Source organism: Citrus sinensis, chromosome 3, assembly GCF_022201045.2.
Source record: "Citrus sinensis cultivar Valencia sweet orange chromosome 3, DVS_A1.0, whole genome shotgun sequence".
Taxonomy (NCBI): Eukaryota; Viridiplantae; Streptophyta; class Magnoliopsida; order Sapindales; family Rutaceae; genus Citrus; species Citrus sinensis.
In genome coordinates, this window is record NC_068558.1 from 46,348,867 (window position 1) to 46,365,029 (window position 16,163).

At 35.9% G+C, this 16,163-nt stretch overlaps 4 protein-coding genes across 5 annotated transcripts; 2 read left to right on the forward strand and 2 right to left on the reverse strand.

Moving 5' to 3' along the window:
- Window positions 1–426: 426 nt before the first annotated feature.
- Window positions 427–3,001, forward strand: LOC102617160 (putative pentatricopeptide repeat-containing protein At1g02420). Its single transcript, XM_006492314.4, has one exon. It carries the CDS (start codon window positions 605–607, stop codon window positions 2,123–2,125), a length of 1,521 nt encoding a protein of 506 aa, XP_006492377.2. The 5' UTR covers window positions 427–604; the 3' UTR covers window positions 2,126–3,001.
- Window positions 3,002–3,703: 702 nt separating this feature from the next.
- Window positions 3,704–6,042, reverse strand: LOC102617449 (ADP-ribosylation factor). Of its 2 annotated transcripts, none has more exons than XM_006492315.3 (7): window positions 5,876–6,042; window positions 5,220–5,376; window positions 4,999–5,069; window positions 4,426–4,545; window positions 4,171–4,289; window positions 4,007–4,088; window positions 3,704–3,900 (listed from the first exon to the last, which is right to left on the reverse strand). In XM_006492315.3, exons 2-7 carry the CDS (start codon window positions 5,365–5,367, stop codon window positions 3,895–3,897), a joined length of 546 nt encoding a protein of 181 aa, XP_006492378.1. In that variant the 5' UTR covers window positions 5,368–5,376; window positions 5,876–6,042; the 3' UTR covers window positions 3,704–3,894. The 2 variants fall into 2 exon arrangements, with proteins under 2 accessions (XP_006492378.1, XP_006492379.1); XM_006492316.2 differs by having other exon boundaries at window positions 5,839–5,961.
- A 1,359-nt stretch (window positions 6,043–7,401) lies between these two features.
- Window positions 7,402–11,173, reverse strand: LOC102617927 (nitrogen regulatory protein P-II homolog). Its single transcript, XM_006492317.4, has 8 exons — window positions 10,950–11,173; window positions 10,799–10,844; window positions 10,639–10,666; window positions 9,415–9,502; window positions 8,774–8,841; window positions 8,534–8,603; window positions 7,718–7,753; window positions 7,402–7,614 (listed from the first exon to the last, which is right to left on the reverse strand). The coding sequence occupies exons 1-8, from the start codon at window positions 11,128–11,130 to the stop codon at window positions 7,550–7,552; spliced, it is 582 nt and encodes a 193-aa protein (XP_006492380.1). The 5' UTR covers window positions 11,131–11,173; the 3' UTR covers window positions 7,402–7,549.
- A 208-nt stretch (window positions 11,174–11,381) lies between these two features.
- On the forward strand, window positions 11,382–13,065 carry LOC102618208 (uncharacterized). The gene is made up of 3 exons (XM_006492318.4): window positions 11,382–11,602; window positions 11,800–11,874; window positions 12,785–13,065. The coding sequence occupies exons 1-3, from the start codon at window positions 11,453–11,455 to the stop codon at window positions 12,944–12,946; spliced, it is 387 nt and encodes a 128-aa protein (XP_006492381.2). The 5' UTR covers window positions 11,382–11,452; the 3' UTR covers window positions 12,947–13,065.
- The last annotated feature ends 3,098 nt before the right edge of the window (window positions 13,066–16,163 follow it).

Genomic DNA, 16,163 nt, shown 5'->3' on the forward strand with positions numbered 1-16,163 from the left:
CACACACACACACATATTACAAGAATCTAAAACTATCTTTATTATTTAGAAAATAAAATTATTAAATTTAAAGAGATTATTATTATTACCAATTATATTGAAATAACAAAATAAAAAAATAAAATTAATAACAAAAAAATTATTTTAGTTATCAATTATTATATATACACAATAAAAAATATTTTATATACATATTTGTAAATATATAAATAAATTTTGTTAAACTTTATGTTCAATTCAGTCATTTATATTCTTACACAAATTCAATAATAAAATTTATCAAACACGTAATTTTTAAAATTCAAAATATTTTTAAAAATAAATTTAATCAAATATTTAACATTTTTTTACAATTCGACTAATATATAATTATTTTAAAAATTACAACCCTATTAAACTTTCCTTAGCATTATTTATATATTTTGTGATGTAAGAACGGCGTGTTTCATTAAGGAGAAGAAGTCGTGGAAGGGGCGCATTAAACCTATGGAGAACCACAGGCGTTTAGGCGAACATGGCGCTCGGTAAAAAAATTCCCTTGTGTGTTTCGTTTAAATCAATCAAAATTGCGGGTTAATAATTTCCCAATTCCATCTAGATAACTATGATTCATCAACCTCTTCCATTGAAGTATGCTTCGAAACTCTCGTTTCTTTCAAAAAACGCAACTTCACTGATCTCTCGTCTATATTTTTCTTCTGATATCTCACCTAAAAACGACGATGTCGACACCATTTTTCGCATAATCACCAGCTCTACATCATGTAAACACCTCAAACAATCGCTGAAATCAAGTGAGGTTAATATCTCCAACGATTTGGTCGATAAAATCTTGAAGAGGGTCCGGTTCAGCCACGGTAATCCTTTACAAGCACTGGATTTCTACAGATATATAGACAATAGAAGAGGGTTTTTTCACACTGCATTTTCTTTAGACACAATGCTTTATATGTTAGGTAGAGGCCGTAGATTTGATATAATTTGGGATGTTTTAGCTGATACAAAGAGAAAAGATCAATCTTTGATATCACCCAGAACTATCCAAGTGGTTTTAGCTAGAGTTGCTAAGGTTTGTTCTGTTAGGCAGACTGTTGAGTCGTTTAAAAAGTTCAAGAAGCTGGTTCCGGATTTCGATATTACTTGTTTTAATGCTTTGTTGAGGACTTTGTGTCAGGAGAAGAGTATGACAGATGCTAGGAATGTGTATCATAGTTTAAAATATGATTTTAGGCCTAATTTGCAGACTTTTAATATACTTTTGTCCGGGTGGAAGTCGGTGGATGAGGCTGAGGGTTTTCTTGAGGAGATGAGAGAAATGGGAGTGAAACCTGATATTGTTTCGTATAATTGTTTGATTGATGTATATTGTAAGGATAGACAAGTAGAGAAGGCATATAAGATTGTTGAGAAGATGAGGGATGAAGATATATCTCCTGATGTGATCTCATATACGAGTATCATTGGGGGTTTGGGCTTGGTTGGTCAGCCTGACAAAGCTAGAGATGTTTTGAAAGAAATGAAGGAGTATGGCTGCTACCCAGATGCTGCAGCTTATAATGCGGCTATTAGGAATTACTGCATAGCAAAGAGGCTTCGTGATGCATCTGGGTTGATGGATGAGATGGTGGAAAAGGGTTTAAGCCCAAATGCAACTACTTACAATCTGTTCTTTAGGGTCTTTTACTGGTCAAATGATTTGAGAAGTTCATGGAATTTATATTGTAGAATGATGGGTACTGGGTGCCTCCCAAATACACAGTCTTGTATGTTTCTAGTTAAATTGTGTAAGCGGCAGGAAAAGGTGGAGATAGCGTTGCAGTTATGGAATGACATGGTGGAGAAGGGTTTTGGGTCTTACATTTTGGTTTCTGATGTTTTGTTTGATTTGCTTTGTGACATGGGGAAATTGGTGGAGGCAGAGAAAAGTTTCTTGGAGATGATAGAGAAAGGACATAAGCCAAGCCAAGTTTCTTTCCGGAGGATTAAGGCTCTTATGGAGCTTGCAAACAAGCAAGAAGCCCTTCAAAACTTATCAAATAAGATGGCTCTTTTTGGACCTTCTATGATTCCCAAAAGGGAAGAGTATTTAGCAGAGATGTCAGCTTCTGACTCCTTTTCTTGTTAATCACAAGATTGTGATTGATCTTGGCTTTCAGAATATTTAGAGACCATTGTGATACTACTACTGGTGTGTGAAGAGAGGGTTTGTAAAGCACTTGATGTAAAGAATTAGGGCCCAATCAACTCGTGCTTCTCTTGCATTCTAGGCACAGTCTGGCCCCTAGCGGAGGTTTTTGTTTCATACCTTGTAACTTTTGTGTTGTTTGCAGTTTGCTCTCTTGCAGAAATTCTTTTATTGTTACACTTTCCATTCTGATTTTGGTTCTTCGAGGGGGTTGGGGGACATGCAATAAACAGGAAAGAATAAATAATTCCAACAGATTGAGCAACTTGATTGACGTGCTGCATGGTTATTTGGAACAAAGACATGTTGCCTCCAGTTGGGATATCATCTATCCAAAAATAACAAATTTACAATGCTGTGCAAACTTGAGGCTGGGACTTAGGAATGATTTGCCGAAGGTTACTCCTTAAGGCTCGAAGTGCGTCGTAGACAGCGTTTTCGGGTTTTCAGCCAATCAGTTGAGCTTGCTCGGGTGGTTAACTAGTGTTTAAAACAGCATTCTATAGTGCTCATATTTCAGGCAAAACTACCTTGTCAAGCTGCCAGATTCTCACTGCAGCCTCTTCTGTCAAAATGTCATTCAGTTGAACCAGTCTCAAGGGTCTGATTGTCGTGGAGCAAATACTTATTAACGGCCTCTTTCTCCTCTCTTAGTATTGTTGTTATATTCTCATTACTTTAAAAAATGTAACAATTCATCGCAACACAGTTCTGCATTTTTTTTTTCTTGTATATACGCATGCCCACTCTTAAGTTGACTTATTTCAAATCTTTCTAATCTAAACATTGAGGCGCATCTGCGTGGCAATAGGTGAATCTTTTGTTTTCATTATTCAAATTGGAGGATTTGAATCCAAAACTGTGGTGGATTTTTTGTCTTTGAATTTATAGCCTCCGATTACGGACATACTCTCGATGTGAGACACTTCCACACCAGTCTCCCAAATGCAAGATAGTTGATTGAACGTGTGAATGTCGGAAGTTAGACCAATTATAAGCTTAAATCAGACTGGCATCAACACATTTTTTAAGTTTCCATTTAACTTGACGTATAATGACATCTAAAATTTATGAAAAAGTGTTTTTATGCAGTTGATTCCGACAGCGTCTCAAACCATTAATCCTCCCAAATCCAAAGACGGTTGATTGAATATGTGAATGTAGTACTAGTAACTTGGACAAATTATAAGCTTAAAACAGAGTGGCATTTATCACAATTTTTAAGATCCCATTTAACATGACGTATACCTACATCTAAAATTTATTAATAAGACATGCAGTTGATTCCGAGAGCACACAATATAAGTCGCCAATCTCTGCGGCACCACTTCGTGGTCCCACGATATCAGTTGCAAATCCCTATGATTCAGAGACTTACAACAATTTCGACCGGCTAGCCTCAATACCAAATATCTGGCGATGGCAAAACCATGAATGCAGGCCCATCACCTCTCTTTGAGGTTGAACATAACAAAAACTGCAACTATCAGGAAAAAGGAGGCTATCGAGAGGACACCATGAGGAAAGATAAACATTCAAGAATTATTCTGAAGCTACAAGAAACAAATCTCAACGTTTGCAAGGGAAACAACAAACACAGTAAAACGGGCAACGAAGCTATTACAGGAAGGAAAGCAAGAACACTTGAGATGTGTTGTTAACTCTGTATTTCAGCAGTTGCGGCAACCCAAAACTCAAAATTTAGTTGTCTATGCCTGCAAGTTTACAGTTAGAAGATAATGTAAATAATCCAGAAAATTCATCTCACAATCAGCTGCTCAAATCTGCAACAGAATTATTAACTATGAGTTGCAAGAGTACCTTGTTTGCAATGTTGTTTGAGAGCCAGTCAAGTCCCTCATACAGCCCTTCACCAGAAGTGGCACATGTGCTCTGGATATACCTGCAAGATATGATACACACAGGGTTAGTCATACACGCTCCCACATGGCACAGATAGAGAGAAAGAAGATGATCTATATTACCAGTGGCGCTGGCGAAGAGAGTGAAGGCCAAGCTTGTCAGTTATCTCAGCAGCATTCATTGCATTTGGAAGATCTTGCTTGTTAGCAAATACAAGCAGCACAGCATCTCTCAATTCATCCTGTTAATGCAACAAAAAAAACATTACAATCAAGACACTGAACCACCTTGCCAAATTCCAGTAAAAAATGAGAATTCCACTAAAACAAACATTCTGCAACTATAGCTATTGTTTCCTTTTAGTAGCAATAGTTTACCTCATTCAACATTCTGTGCAACTCATCCCTAGCTTCTACCACACGGTCGCGATCATTACTGTCAACCACAAAGATGAGTCCTTGGGTGTTTTGGAAATAATGTCTCCACAAAGGTCGGATCTGGGAGACCAAAATTATATGTGTCAGAAGCTCGAACAATATATAGGAAACAGGATCACACCTTTCAATCCTGTCTTTGCCATGACTTAATAATTGAAACCCAGCAACCTGCCCAGCCCATGGGCAGCTCCCTTGCACAACTAGGCTAAGACTTCAAATGCACAAAAAGGCTTTACTTTTGAAAACCACAAAAGGCAAACAATATGCTTCACTCTATGGTCGACCACCCTCAACCTTCAAGAGACACATTGTTACAAGGCAAAAGACACATTCATATGTACATACGCTGGTAGCAACGCTAACGGCCAAAAAATGAATTTATAATTTAAAAGAGCTGACCTGTCCCTATGCATTAACTCACTGGTGACCGATGAGAGGAAACAACAGTATCATCAACATAAAAACATCCTAAAGCTAGATCAGGCTGAATATATTAAAATAAAATCTACATACCTTGTCTTGACCCCCGACATCCCAGACAGTAAAGCTGATGTTCTTATACTCAACGGTCTCTACATTAAATCCTGATCAAACAACGGATAACAACAGTTGAGTTGCAAGGGAAGCACACAAATTCATCACAATTATAATTAGATAAGTTAGCTCTGATGCTAGTTAAGTTAATCCTTAAAAAGTGTTTTAGCTGAATGAATCTACAGTGGTATTGAACTCACCAATGGTAGGAATGGTGGTGACGATCTCTCCGAGCTTAAGCTTGTACAGGATAGTAGTCTTACCAGCTGCATCGAGACCTACCATGAGAATTCTCATCTCTTTCTTAGCAAAAAGCCTGCTGAAAAGCTTGGTGAAAGACAGCCCCATTTTTCACAACTGCAAGCACCAACCAATGCAGAGATCAGATGACATGTTCACACATCTCCAACATTACAATAGCATTAAAATCTAACAAACAAAAGAAAGCCCCAACCATATCTACATAACACCACAAGATTCGGTTAACAAAAATGCAATTATTAGATCTAATTGAAAAAATAACCAAATATCATTTAGAAATAATTTAAGAACGAAATAAACCTCAATTACGTTAGATCATACAATAAAGACATAAAACACACCTAAATCTTAATCATCAATACGTAATTTCGATAATTCAAAGTTGTATAAGATGAGAAATGAGGAGATCACAGACAAAAATGTTTCCAATTCGAGCAACGGCTCGCAATTAACATGCAGATCGAAGAATAACAAGGCCAGATCAGACATAGAGATCAAGAAAGACTAGAGATATCAATCAAATAAGAAAATGGAGAGATCAGGATCTAGAGACCGTACGATTAAGCGAGACCAACTAGAGAGTAAAACGACTTGCCTGAGGAAGAGAGCGGTTTTTGCCTTGGTGCAGATCTACTGCCCCTCTCTCTCTCTATAAAAATAAGAGCTGTCCTTCAATTTTCACACGGCTAGAAAGCAGCGAGTATTTATAGAACCAACTCCACACAGCTGTTTAACTGTTTTCACGGCGTCACCGTGGCTTTTTACAATTTGTGTTTCTTCTAAAAGAATGTTCGAGTTTGTATATTTTATAAAATTATATTAACGTCTCTATGAAGTTTCCTCAATATTAAAAAATACCTTAAAATTTTTATTTATTTAAGTTTTCACCCGAAGTTTAAAAATTATATCAATTTATTTATTCTTAAAGTGTAATTAATAATGGATAAAAATTGATTTTTTTTATAATAATCAGATACAAAATTATTTTTTTCTTATAAATGTCAACATGTTAAATGCCATATATTGATATATAAGCATTTTAGTATATTTTCGAGAATTAAAAAAAAATTCAGGTGGATAAATGTTATTCTCCCTCCTTTTTCATTTAAATTTGCTCTTAGTTAGTAATGTCGTTACGGATACGCCTGGCCTGCGTGCACGTATTGTTCAATAAGCCCTATGTAGTTACTAGTTAAGGAGAAATTCTTTACCCTGTTTGGGACTAGGAATTCCAGATGCGAAATGATATATAGATTGATCATACTCGAATTTTCCATGTCATAAAGTATTTTAAATCCCATCATTTATTCTTTTATGTAAAAAAATAAAATAAAAATTTATTTACTTGCAAATTTTCAGAACTAATTTTCAGAGCAAATCAGCAAAAAGTTTCAATAATGATAAAAGTTATAAAACATTTTTATACAAATTAATGTACCATAAAGATATTAGCTGAACAATGATAATAATAATTATTTTTAATTATGTGAGCTCTATGATAATTGGTTAATATTTCATGTCACATCAATTTGTATAGGAGCTGAAAAATTATATTTTTGGTTTAGTGTACGGTCGCCATATAGCAGCTGGAGCAAGCACACTGTAAAAATCAAAACAAGGTCCTACTGAAAAGAGGAATTGAACATGTTGATGTTGGCATAAAATAAGACAACCCGGCACTCAAGACTCAAAGAGTATATAGCCTATAAAAGAGGCGTGGCTAAGTTGCGTAACATGTAACAGTCAAGAAATTGCATCCAATATTATAAGATAGTTTTAATTAAATAACACATGAAATTTTAAGTATCACTCTTAAAAAGTTGATGTGTGTTACATGCAATGTCGTAGCACCAAGACGTACATATAATGAAATTTATAGCTCAGAACGCAAAGCATGGGTTCCCCTTTTGTCGATAAGAACACATTTTAAAATTTTAATCAACATAAGGAATCATCACAAATTTTTGGCTTACTTCTTTTTGCGGCCACAATAGAATGTTAAGCTGAAAGATATTTACTGATAAAGCCAGAAATTCTCTTTTTTGGTTTATGATTTAAATCATAAAAAAAGCTAGAAATTCTCTTTCTCCATCTCTCTTTTTTTAAGAAAAGAAAACTGTCTTTGTAGATGGAAGACCAATGCCAGTTTTTTATTCTTGTTTTTTTATCAAGCACATGCGGTACAGAATAATTGCAACATAAACTTCTAAAACCTAAGAGGTTTTGATGTTAATCTTGCTTTCAAATCATACGACAAATCAGTACAAGGTCACACAGCTGAAGATATGTCCGACCATCCTCCTGCCATCCTTTCAGCTTTTTCACCTCGTTCACCTGGAAATTTGTATGAGTTGTTTAGGTACATTTCAAGAAGCAATTGTCTTTCATATGGCAAAAACAAATCCAAGGTAATAAAGCAACAAAAACAGTAAATTACCAGTTCGAACTCTTATGACATCTGAGACAGGTACCACTGCAAAAACATTAGAACTAGATTAGAATGTCTGAGAGAAACAGTCGTGGTCAACCAACTTGGTTAGGCTACAGACACAGATTTGAAGTAACACATTTTCACTTCCATAATACTCACTATATGGGTGACACACATGGTTTAAAGATGCAAAAGCGACGGGCATAAAACATTGTAGTTGGCGTGGTTGAGTTATTCAAATGTGACAATAAAAATGTATCACTGGGGATTCCACCAACAAGATTTTTGACACAATAGTTAACAGTGTATTCCCATCCGTATTATTTTTCCCTTTAAATAGCAAAATACCTATCAAATAAAGAAATCCTCTAACAAGTGAAAGCTATTAAAGCTGCAGAGCAAAAACATACAAACTTAAAATTGCAACAGAGATCTAGACAGTAGTGTGCAGGCCTCCCCATGCAAAGAACATAGCCATTCCAGAAGTTTAGCCTGCCTTCAGTTTGGTTATAAAGGCCAGGAATAGTCTGACAACTTTTTTTGTTTGCTCATTATAGATCTCCATTTTTCTTATGAAGAAGTATTTCACAAGGCTTCAGGTTTTCATAGTTGAACAACAAACACATATTCATTGAAATAATGACTAGACACACCACTTAATGATATCCATGATGCATTATGAAGCAGCAAATAAACCATGTTGATATTTAAATTTTCACTAGTTTGATATTGTAGTTGTTTATATTTCGCTGACAAGCTTTTAGAATTTAACAAAAAGGAATTGGAGGATTTCCAAAATCAAATTTTTGAATTTGAACTTACAAAAAATCTTGCCGTCACCAATTTCTCCAGTCCTTGCCTCCTCCATAATTTTATCAATTACTCCTTCCACCTATTACAGGATAATGGAAATTGGAAAGGATTTAATGGGCAATCATTTGCAGCAAATACACAGCCAACATTTTCCTTCTCTGGGCAATATGCCCAAGAACTAGGTATTAGCAATGGAGACAAATGTTAAACTTTCTGAGATAACCAGTTGGACCCAAGTATCATACAAACCTGGTCTTTGCTCACCACAATCTCCATCTTCACTTTAGCAACAAATTTATCCTCAGAAAATTCAGAGCCTGCACAGAAATAAGCAAAAATAAAATCAAGAAAAAGAGAAGGTATAAACAACAAATTATGGATTATCTTTAAAGTCTATAGCAAATTAAATATCACCTTGCAAATGGCCTTAATATTAGTTTAAAAAAAAGGAGTAATATGACGGCTGCAAACTCTTGTACAAATATTTTTTCTACAAACTAATATGGCATAACATGATTAGTTGAATTAAATTATAAAATAATATAAATAAATCTTGTAGACCAAGCGATTTTTTCATCCAACCAATTTTGTTGTGCCACGTCAATTTTTTAAAAAGAGTTTGTAGCAGTATCATTACTAGCAAAGAAAAAAGAAAAGATTGATGAAATCTGTTGAAGTAGGTGCTTATATCTCATAATCACATGAAGAATAACAAGGACACTCATGGAACTGTCAACTACATAAAAACTAATGCTAAGAAATAAAACTTGTGTATTGAAAAACAAAGTTGGGGCCAAAAGGTGCGAGTCACAAGAAACAGATTATATCAAAATAATAGTAAATACAGAACTTTAGCCATCTTAAAACAATTCTAAAAAGATATGACTTACCACCATGCCTTTCTGTTGAGCCACCTTGAGCACCAAAACCTCGAACATCAGAAACCGTGACACCACGGATACCCATATTCAGCAAAGCCTTTTTTGTCAAAAGAAACCAAAAATAGTGCCAATATAATGTGAATAAAATGTTTGGTAGAAATGATAATCTGAAGGGTTTCAATGATTTAGTGACACATATTTACTCAATTTATGTGGCTAAAATAATTAATTTCTTTGGATGGAAGCATGTCCTTCCTACTGAAACTCGATCCTTAAATAGATGCAACTTAAAATTCTTCATCTATCAACAGAAAGTTATACAGTCAGGTGCTCATCAACAGTATGAAAATCCAAGACCTCTCCAATTTTTGTTTGAAAAAAATTACATCTCCAGCCCGATTGGTTAATGAAATAAGGATATCATGATATCGCTTCCTTCTATCGCTCATAAATAGCAGCAAAAATGTTGGAATGAAAAAGAACAATGTCAAACTCTTTTAGAAGCTGCAGGCAACTAAGTTATGGATCAATCGATAAGCTTATAAGATAAGGTTTATGTAATGAGTAGCATATCACATTTAATTTATTCCCGATGATACTATCAGTTTCCCCCTTTTGTGGTAGGCAAAAGGGCCCTGACTACAGATAGACAATTGTGACACTGGCATTGTGCCCCCAACAAAGCCTCATAGAAATCAAGAAATGAAGAAGATGGAAATGCTGAGGATGTTACTGAAGAACCAGTGATTTTGACCCAACCAACAAAACCTGCGAAGGCAGTGGAGCTTAAGAACCCGAAGGTTTTAAAAGAATATAATGGAGCTTAAGGAAAACACAACCCCAAAAAGATTTGGTGCCTTAACTCTCAGCAATCCAATTTGATTGCGATATTATACTCTACAAAATTATAATTGTCAGTTGACATATAATTTTGAATTTTAGAATGGAAATCAAACCCCCCCCCCCCTCCCCCCCCCCCCCCAAATAAAAAAATTCCAATGAACTTCCTTATTTTTAAAAGTGTGAAAATGCAACCAAAATTTGCAAAATGTTTCCCACGTGCAATTGAATATTAATAATATAAGGAGTCAAAATGCAACAACTAAGAGGGTAATACTAGAAATGTGATGTAACAAATCATATTACATTACCAAATTCCATACAGATTTGACACTAAAATGTAATTCCGATAGTAACCATGAACAGAAATGGTCTAGGTTTATCAGTTCTTACCGAAGAAACCTGCTGGACTCTCCAGGGCCTAATTCGTCCCGAAATCAGTAACAGGTGGAAAAAGAAATACATTGAACTCAAAAGCGGTGAGGGAAAAAAGGGAAAAAGCAAAAGAAGAAGAAGAAGAAGACCCAACTTGACAAGAACTTGAACTTCATACCTGAGAATGGCTTCCACTTTGTAAAACTTAGAATCAGGAATATAATCTACAAGCAAATAATACATATACAAGACCATCAACATTTCAAATACTGATAGGCAGACAGCAATCCTCACACATTCGGAAACCCACTAAAGTTATTGATCCGTACCAGGTGAGCTCTGGGCTCTGATAACATGAAGATTTGATACATTTCTTGTGCATTTGAGCCTAGAAAGTCGAGAAATTCTCAAACTTGGCCGCACGGAGCCGAAATTTACAAGAGGAAGTTCTTTGAGATGAGAAGAGAAGTTGAGCGGAGTAAACGAGGCTGGGTTTGCAATTGCAGCCATTACGGTCCTCGCAGTTAACGATGCTCAGACACTGACTGTCTCAGAAGCTGAAAAAGGTTCGCTTTTAATTGACACGTGGGAATTCTACGTGGAAACTCCTGCTCGGTTCGGTTGGGCTTTTAATTCCTCTTCTTTCTACTGGGCCTCATTTTGTTAGAAGCCCAGCGTTTACACGTGCTAAGGTTTTGACTTTTGAGGGCGGATGCTTCCAAAATTAAAAAATAAAACTATAAGACCACTTATCTGCTTGCTCATCATCATCGTCCGATTCGAGTAGCGTGGCGGAGTCCTAGAGACTGAAAGTGAAGCGTAAAGCAAAAGAATGGCTGCGAGTGCGGAAGAAGAACGTGGAGAGTTTGTGTACAGGATCAGTACAGCTAGTGAGTGGGAAGAGTTGCAGAAAAATGGATCTACTTTCGGAGGCGAACTTGATAAATCCTCCGGTTGCTTCCATCTCAGCAAGCTCGACCAGGTCGGCTCCTTGTTTGGCAGCTTCTTCTTTTATATACTACATAGACACTCATTGTCCGGTTGCGTAAATATATAAAAGGGCGCTTCAGAATTGATTTATCTGATTGGCTATTTCAGATGGATGCTTAGATCTTCAAAGATGCTTTGAGGCCTGAAACTCATGCCATGCCTGTCATATTTTGATTTCTTGTTTTACAGGTGCAACCAACATTGCAGAACTTCTTTTTGAACTCTAAGGAGGATTTGTACCTGCTACAGATTGGTGCTAAAAAGGTGAGCGGATTCTTTTAATTTATATTTGTCTTCACTCTTCGCTTCCAATTTTATTTTGTAACTCAGGAGTGAATGGGATTTGAGATAAGAGGAGTAATCGCTTATGCATATATAAATATTGATCTTCATATGTGGGTATGAGAGACGGGCACACTTCTGATTTCTTTTTCATTTATGCTTTCTGTGTAACAAGTACTAGTTGTTCGGTTTTTTAACCTTATATTTTATTTTATTTCATTTCTTGCTGTGTGTTAGTTCAACTAGATCTGATGCTAATTGGATACACTTGCAAGTTATTCAACTCACAAACACAATAAAAAGGAACAATTAGATCAGTTAAACTTTAGCAGCATATAAACATTTTGTCCATGATGTCTTAGTTTTTAAATCTCAAAGCAAAAGTAAGTCTAGTGATCATGTTTGAAACCGTATATGTGTATCCGGGTGTGACACTGCTACTTAGAGAATGGAAGAAAACATTCACACGTACAAGCATGCTGGGGCAATGATTGAATATTTCCTTCTGGGAATTAGAATTTCATAATTTGGCTACCAACACATTTTACCTTGTCATTGTCTCTAAGTTTCTTCTAAGTAGTTACTTCCTGAAGTCTTGCTGTGTGTGAGTTATCGCCGCCTGACTATGCTAATGGAATTGCTGATTGGCTACCCTAATGGAAAATTGGAAGAAAATAAGGTAAGGATGGATCATATTTGAAAAATTAGAAGTTGTTTCAAACTCAAAAGCTATTGAGACGAGGCTAGTTTATTACAACTAACATATCCTTTGGTTGAATTGATTATGAATTATGTAAGCTTGATATGGTATTACTTGGTCAGCCTTGTTGTCTTGAACACTTGATGATATATGAGCTTCTTTGAGTTCTTTCTCACATGTAATATGTTGCAGCTTGGCGATGGATTGATATATGAACTTGTGGATGGTTTGAACAGCTTCCCTCATTTCTACGGTCCATCTAGAAGTTTTGCTCCTCTCCCATTAGATGTGGTTACAAAAGCAGACAAATTGTCTCTATCAGATGGTCGATTTAGCTGTAGTCTCCTGAATTAATCGGGATATGTATTTTATATGATCCTTCACTGTGTGGAGAAAGTGTCACAGGAAATAAATTCAGTTGATCCAGTTTGTACATTACTATTATACCGCAATCCGAATGGTTTTTATGATGACTTAACGAGCTCTTTAATTTCATGCTTTTACCATAAAAGGTAACCTCGATTACAGTATCTCAAATTCCTCCACACAATTACCTTCAATTATGTCATGGGATGGGAGATTTTTTTTCCATAATTTCTTTTAGACATTTTGAAGTCTTAAGAGTTAAGACTAATAGTCTCTTTTGTTCTATTTAACCTGTCAGTATTTCGTCCAAACGAATATTTTTTAATAAAAAAATACTAAGTGCAGAGAAATATGAGGGAATAAAAGAGAAGAAAGAGAGAGTGGGTGGGTAGAGAGAGGGAGTAAATTTTTCTCATCTTTCTCTGTATCAAGCACAACTCTTTTTAATCTTGCTCTCAAGCCCATTGCTCTCTGTTGTTCTCAAGCCCACTGCTCTCTGTTGTTCTCTATAAGTCTAACTGGTCATGTTGTAGTTGTACATTAAAATTGAGTCCCCCTCTCCCCCCAAACAAAATTTTCCTCCAAATCCACTATTTAGTTGGAGGTATTTTCCATTGGATTAGCTAAATGTACGGGATTAGTTAGCTAGCCAGATTAGTATAAAAATAGTATAGATTGTACGGCATTTTAAAAGTCTGCTGAATCAATGATAAAGTTCAGTTTTTACAGAGCATTTTTCTCATAATTTTATTTTTTATCTTCTTGGAGTCCAAAAAGATGAAGTTATAAATTTTTGTATGTTTTAAGGCTTTAAAGATAGCACGGTTGATAGATAAAGTGCATTAATGTAATTCGGTAGGCATATTAATTAGGTCATCCGTAGAGGGGCTCTCTTTTTGGGCCTTCCAGTAATGCTTGTACATGTAAATTTTCTTTTAAAAACTAATGTTGTTTGAACAGAAGGCTGACACGGCGGTGACATACAAAAATAACACTACTGTGCATTATTGGCCGCCACAAATTATCGAGCACTGAAGAGTTACACTATATCTATTCAAATATCACTACTCTTTTTTTTTTTTCTTCAAATTATTGAATGCTTGGGATCACATAAATTAATATCATTTGTGCCCAAATCAACCTAGGCTACAGTTAACCAAAAAATCCCTTCTTTTTGCTCCTGAAATCAAATTAACTACCTAGGTAAACCTTAATGACATATTTGATTTGAAGAAATGAACGTACAATATAAGAGAGGAAAGAAAAAGAGAAAAGGGGAAATGATAAGAAGAAAAAGAAAAAGATAAATTCTAAGTCAAATTAATGGGTGCAATTTGACATATTTACAATAGGATTTGAGGTTCCATTTGGAACTTGATGCGGCAAAGGCGGGCCTTCTCCAATAATTACAATTGTAAAATGCAACGTGCGGCCAGCCTGGTTACAGCATTTGAAGCAATATCCGGCGGCTCATTGCTTGGCATATATCACAAATTTTGGGAGCTAGACTTCATCATGGTCGAGCTGTATTAATTTCAGCCATGTAAATTAATTGGGAGTGACATAATGGAGGCCTCCTTTGAATATTAAAAGTCTAAAAATCAATTTTAAGTGCAAACTATGGGTAATGCTACTAACTGCTCTAAACCCATTTCTGATGATTTGCCCGTAGAAGCCCAAGATCCATTTTACCTCAGTAACATGTGAGTCCAGTTTTTTATAGCTGAAGATAATTTATATTGGACCCAATGGTACACAACTATGAGCCTGATGCGATTTAGAAAGTCATAAATCTAATTTAAAAATAACTTCTTTAGCTGAGAGTTGGCTTCCAAATTTATATATACTTGAGTCTTGACACAAGTTTTAACTAGGGGTGGGCAAACGGTTCGGTTCAGATGACAAAACCCGAATTGTTTGAAAACTTATGAACCGATTGGTTTGTATTTGGTTCGGCCCAAAACTGAACCGAACTGACAAATCGATCGGTTCATTTGAATTTAATTAAAAAATATATCAAATTTTAAATCTAAAAATCTAAAATCAATTTTCATTTATAGTCAACGGCGGCACAACAATCTTTCCTGGTCACAGCCTCTCACGGTGACGCCGTTGCGGACGCAACCCTCAACCATGATCATCTCGCGATCTCACTCGTCTGCCATCAGCCGACTTAGCTCGTCATCTTCAGCCTTCGCCGCTCGTCTCACCATCGTCAGTCATCACTCATGCCTCATTCACGCTGCTTGTCTCACTCTCATCACTCTAAATCGTTTGTAGTCAGCCCGTATTTCCCTGTTGCAAGTTTTTTTTTTTTTAATTTATGTTGTGTGTTTGTTTTACTTCTCTTTGAATCTTGTGAGGGGTTGCTTTTGTGCTTGTTGTTTGAATCTTGTGGGTTGCGGCTATTGCAAGTGTGAAATCTATTGTTGTATATTGCTTTTGTGGGGATGGTGTTTGAACTTCGTGGGTTGTATTCCTTTTGTGCTACTGTATATTGCTTTTGTGCTGGTGTATATTGCTTTCGTGCTGCTGGTGTGTTGAATCTTGTGGGCTATGGCTACCATAAGTGTGAAATTGGTGTGTATAGTGAGAACCCATTTGTGAGAGAAACATGTGTATTTAATAGTTGGATTTAAAGTTTATCACGCTTCTGTAAATGAAAATTCAGAAGATGTATGAATTGAACCGAACCGAACCAAAGCGAATTTAAAAATCAAATCAAACCGAATTGAAATTTCGGTTCGGTTCAGTTTCTATTCGATTTGAATTCTTAAGAATCGATCAGTTTTGGTTATGTTATGGCTATGAACTGAACCCAACCAAAAAATGTCCACCCCTAATTTTAACAGATGTGCGATTATATGTATCTTTGATAAATCGGTCGTACTAGATGTATATGATGACAAAAGAACTCCCAATGAATGGACTTGTAAAAATAGTAGACGTAGGTCACTTAGCTCCGTGGCATGGTTAGAATACACACAAGAACTTATATATATTGTTGCCAAAATTGTGTTGGTGAAATGGAGAGATCCATTTAAGGCATAAAAACCCATGATCGATCAAAGGACCCACCGCTTGGTCAATGGTGAGATTCAAGAGAATGATGGATCGTGCTTTCTCGACAGATGTTTTTGTCTTTGCCTCACAATCCCTCAATTATGACTTACGAGCCTGGGAATAAAGCCCTGTGGTCGACAAA

Excerpts from the sequence above, each read along its gene's own strand:
- LOC102617160 (XM_006492314.4), top strand. The coding sequence starts at position 605 with ATGATTCATCAACCTCTTCCATTGAAGTATGCTTCGAAACTCTCGTTT.
- LOC102617449 (XM_006492315.3), bottom strand. The coding sequence starts at position 5,367 with ATGGGGCTGTCTTTCACCAAGCTTTTCAGCAGGCTTTTTGCTAAGAAA. Across the intron at positions 4,546-4,998 it reads ATGTCGGGGGTCAAGACAAG|ATCCGACCTTTGTGGAGACA; the intron begins GTATGTAGATTT and ends TTGGTCTCCCAG. Across the intron at positions 4,089-4,170 it reads TCTCTTCGCCAGCGCCACTG|GTATATCCAGAGCACATGTG; the intron begins GTAATATAGATC and ends CATATCTTGCAG.
- LOC102617927 (XM_006492317.4), bottom strand. The coding sequence starts at position 11,130 with ATGGCTGCAATTGCAAACCCAGCCTCGTTTACTCCGCTCAACTTCTCT. Across the intron at positions 10,845-10,949 it reads CAGAGCCCAGAGCTCACCTG|ATTATATTCCTGATTCTAAG; the intron begins GTACGGATCAAT and ends ATTTGCTTGTAG. Across the intron at positions 8,604-8,773 it reads TTGTGGTGAGCAAAGACCAG|GTGGAAGGAGTAATTGATAA; the intron begins GTTTGTATGATA and ends ATCCTGTAATAG.
- LOC102618208 (XM_006492318.4), top strand. The coding sequence starts at position 11,453 with ATGGCTGCGAGTGCGGAAGAAGAACGTGGAGAGTTTGTGTACAGGATC. Across the intron at positions 11,603-11,799 it reads ATCTCAGCAAGCTCGACCAG|GTGCAACCAACATTGCAGAA; the intron begins GTCGGCTCCTTG and ends CTTGTTTTACAG. Across the intron at positions 11,875-12,784 it reads TACAGATTGGTGCTAAAAAG|CTTGGCGATGGATTGATATA; the intron begins GTGAGCGGATTC and ends AATATGTTGCAG.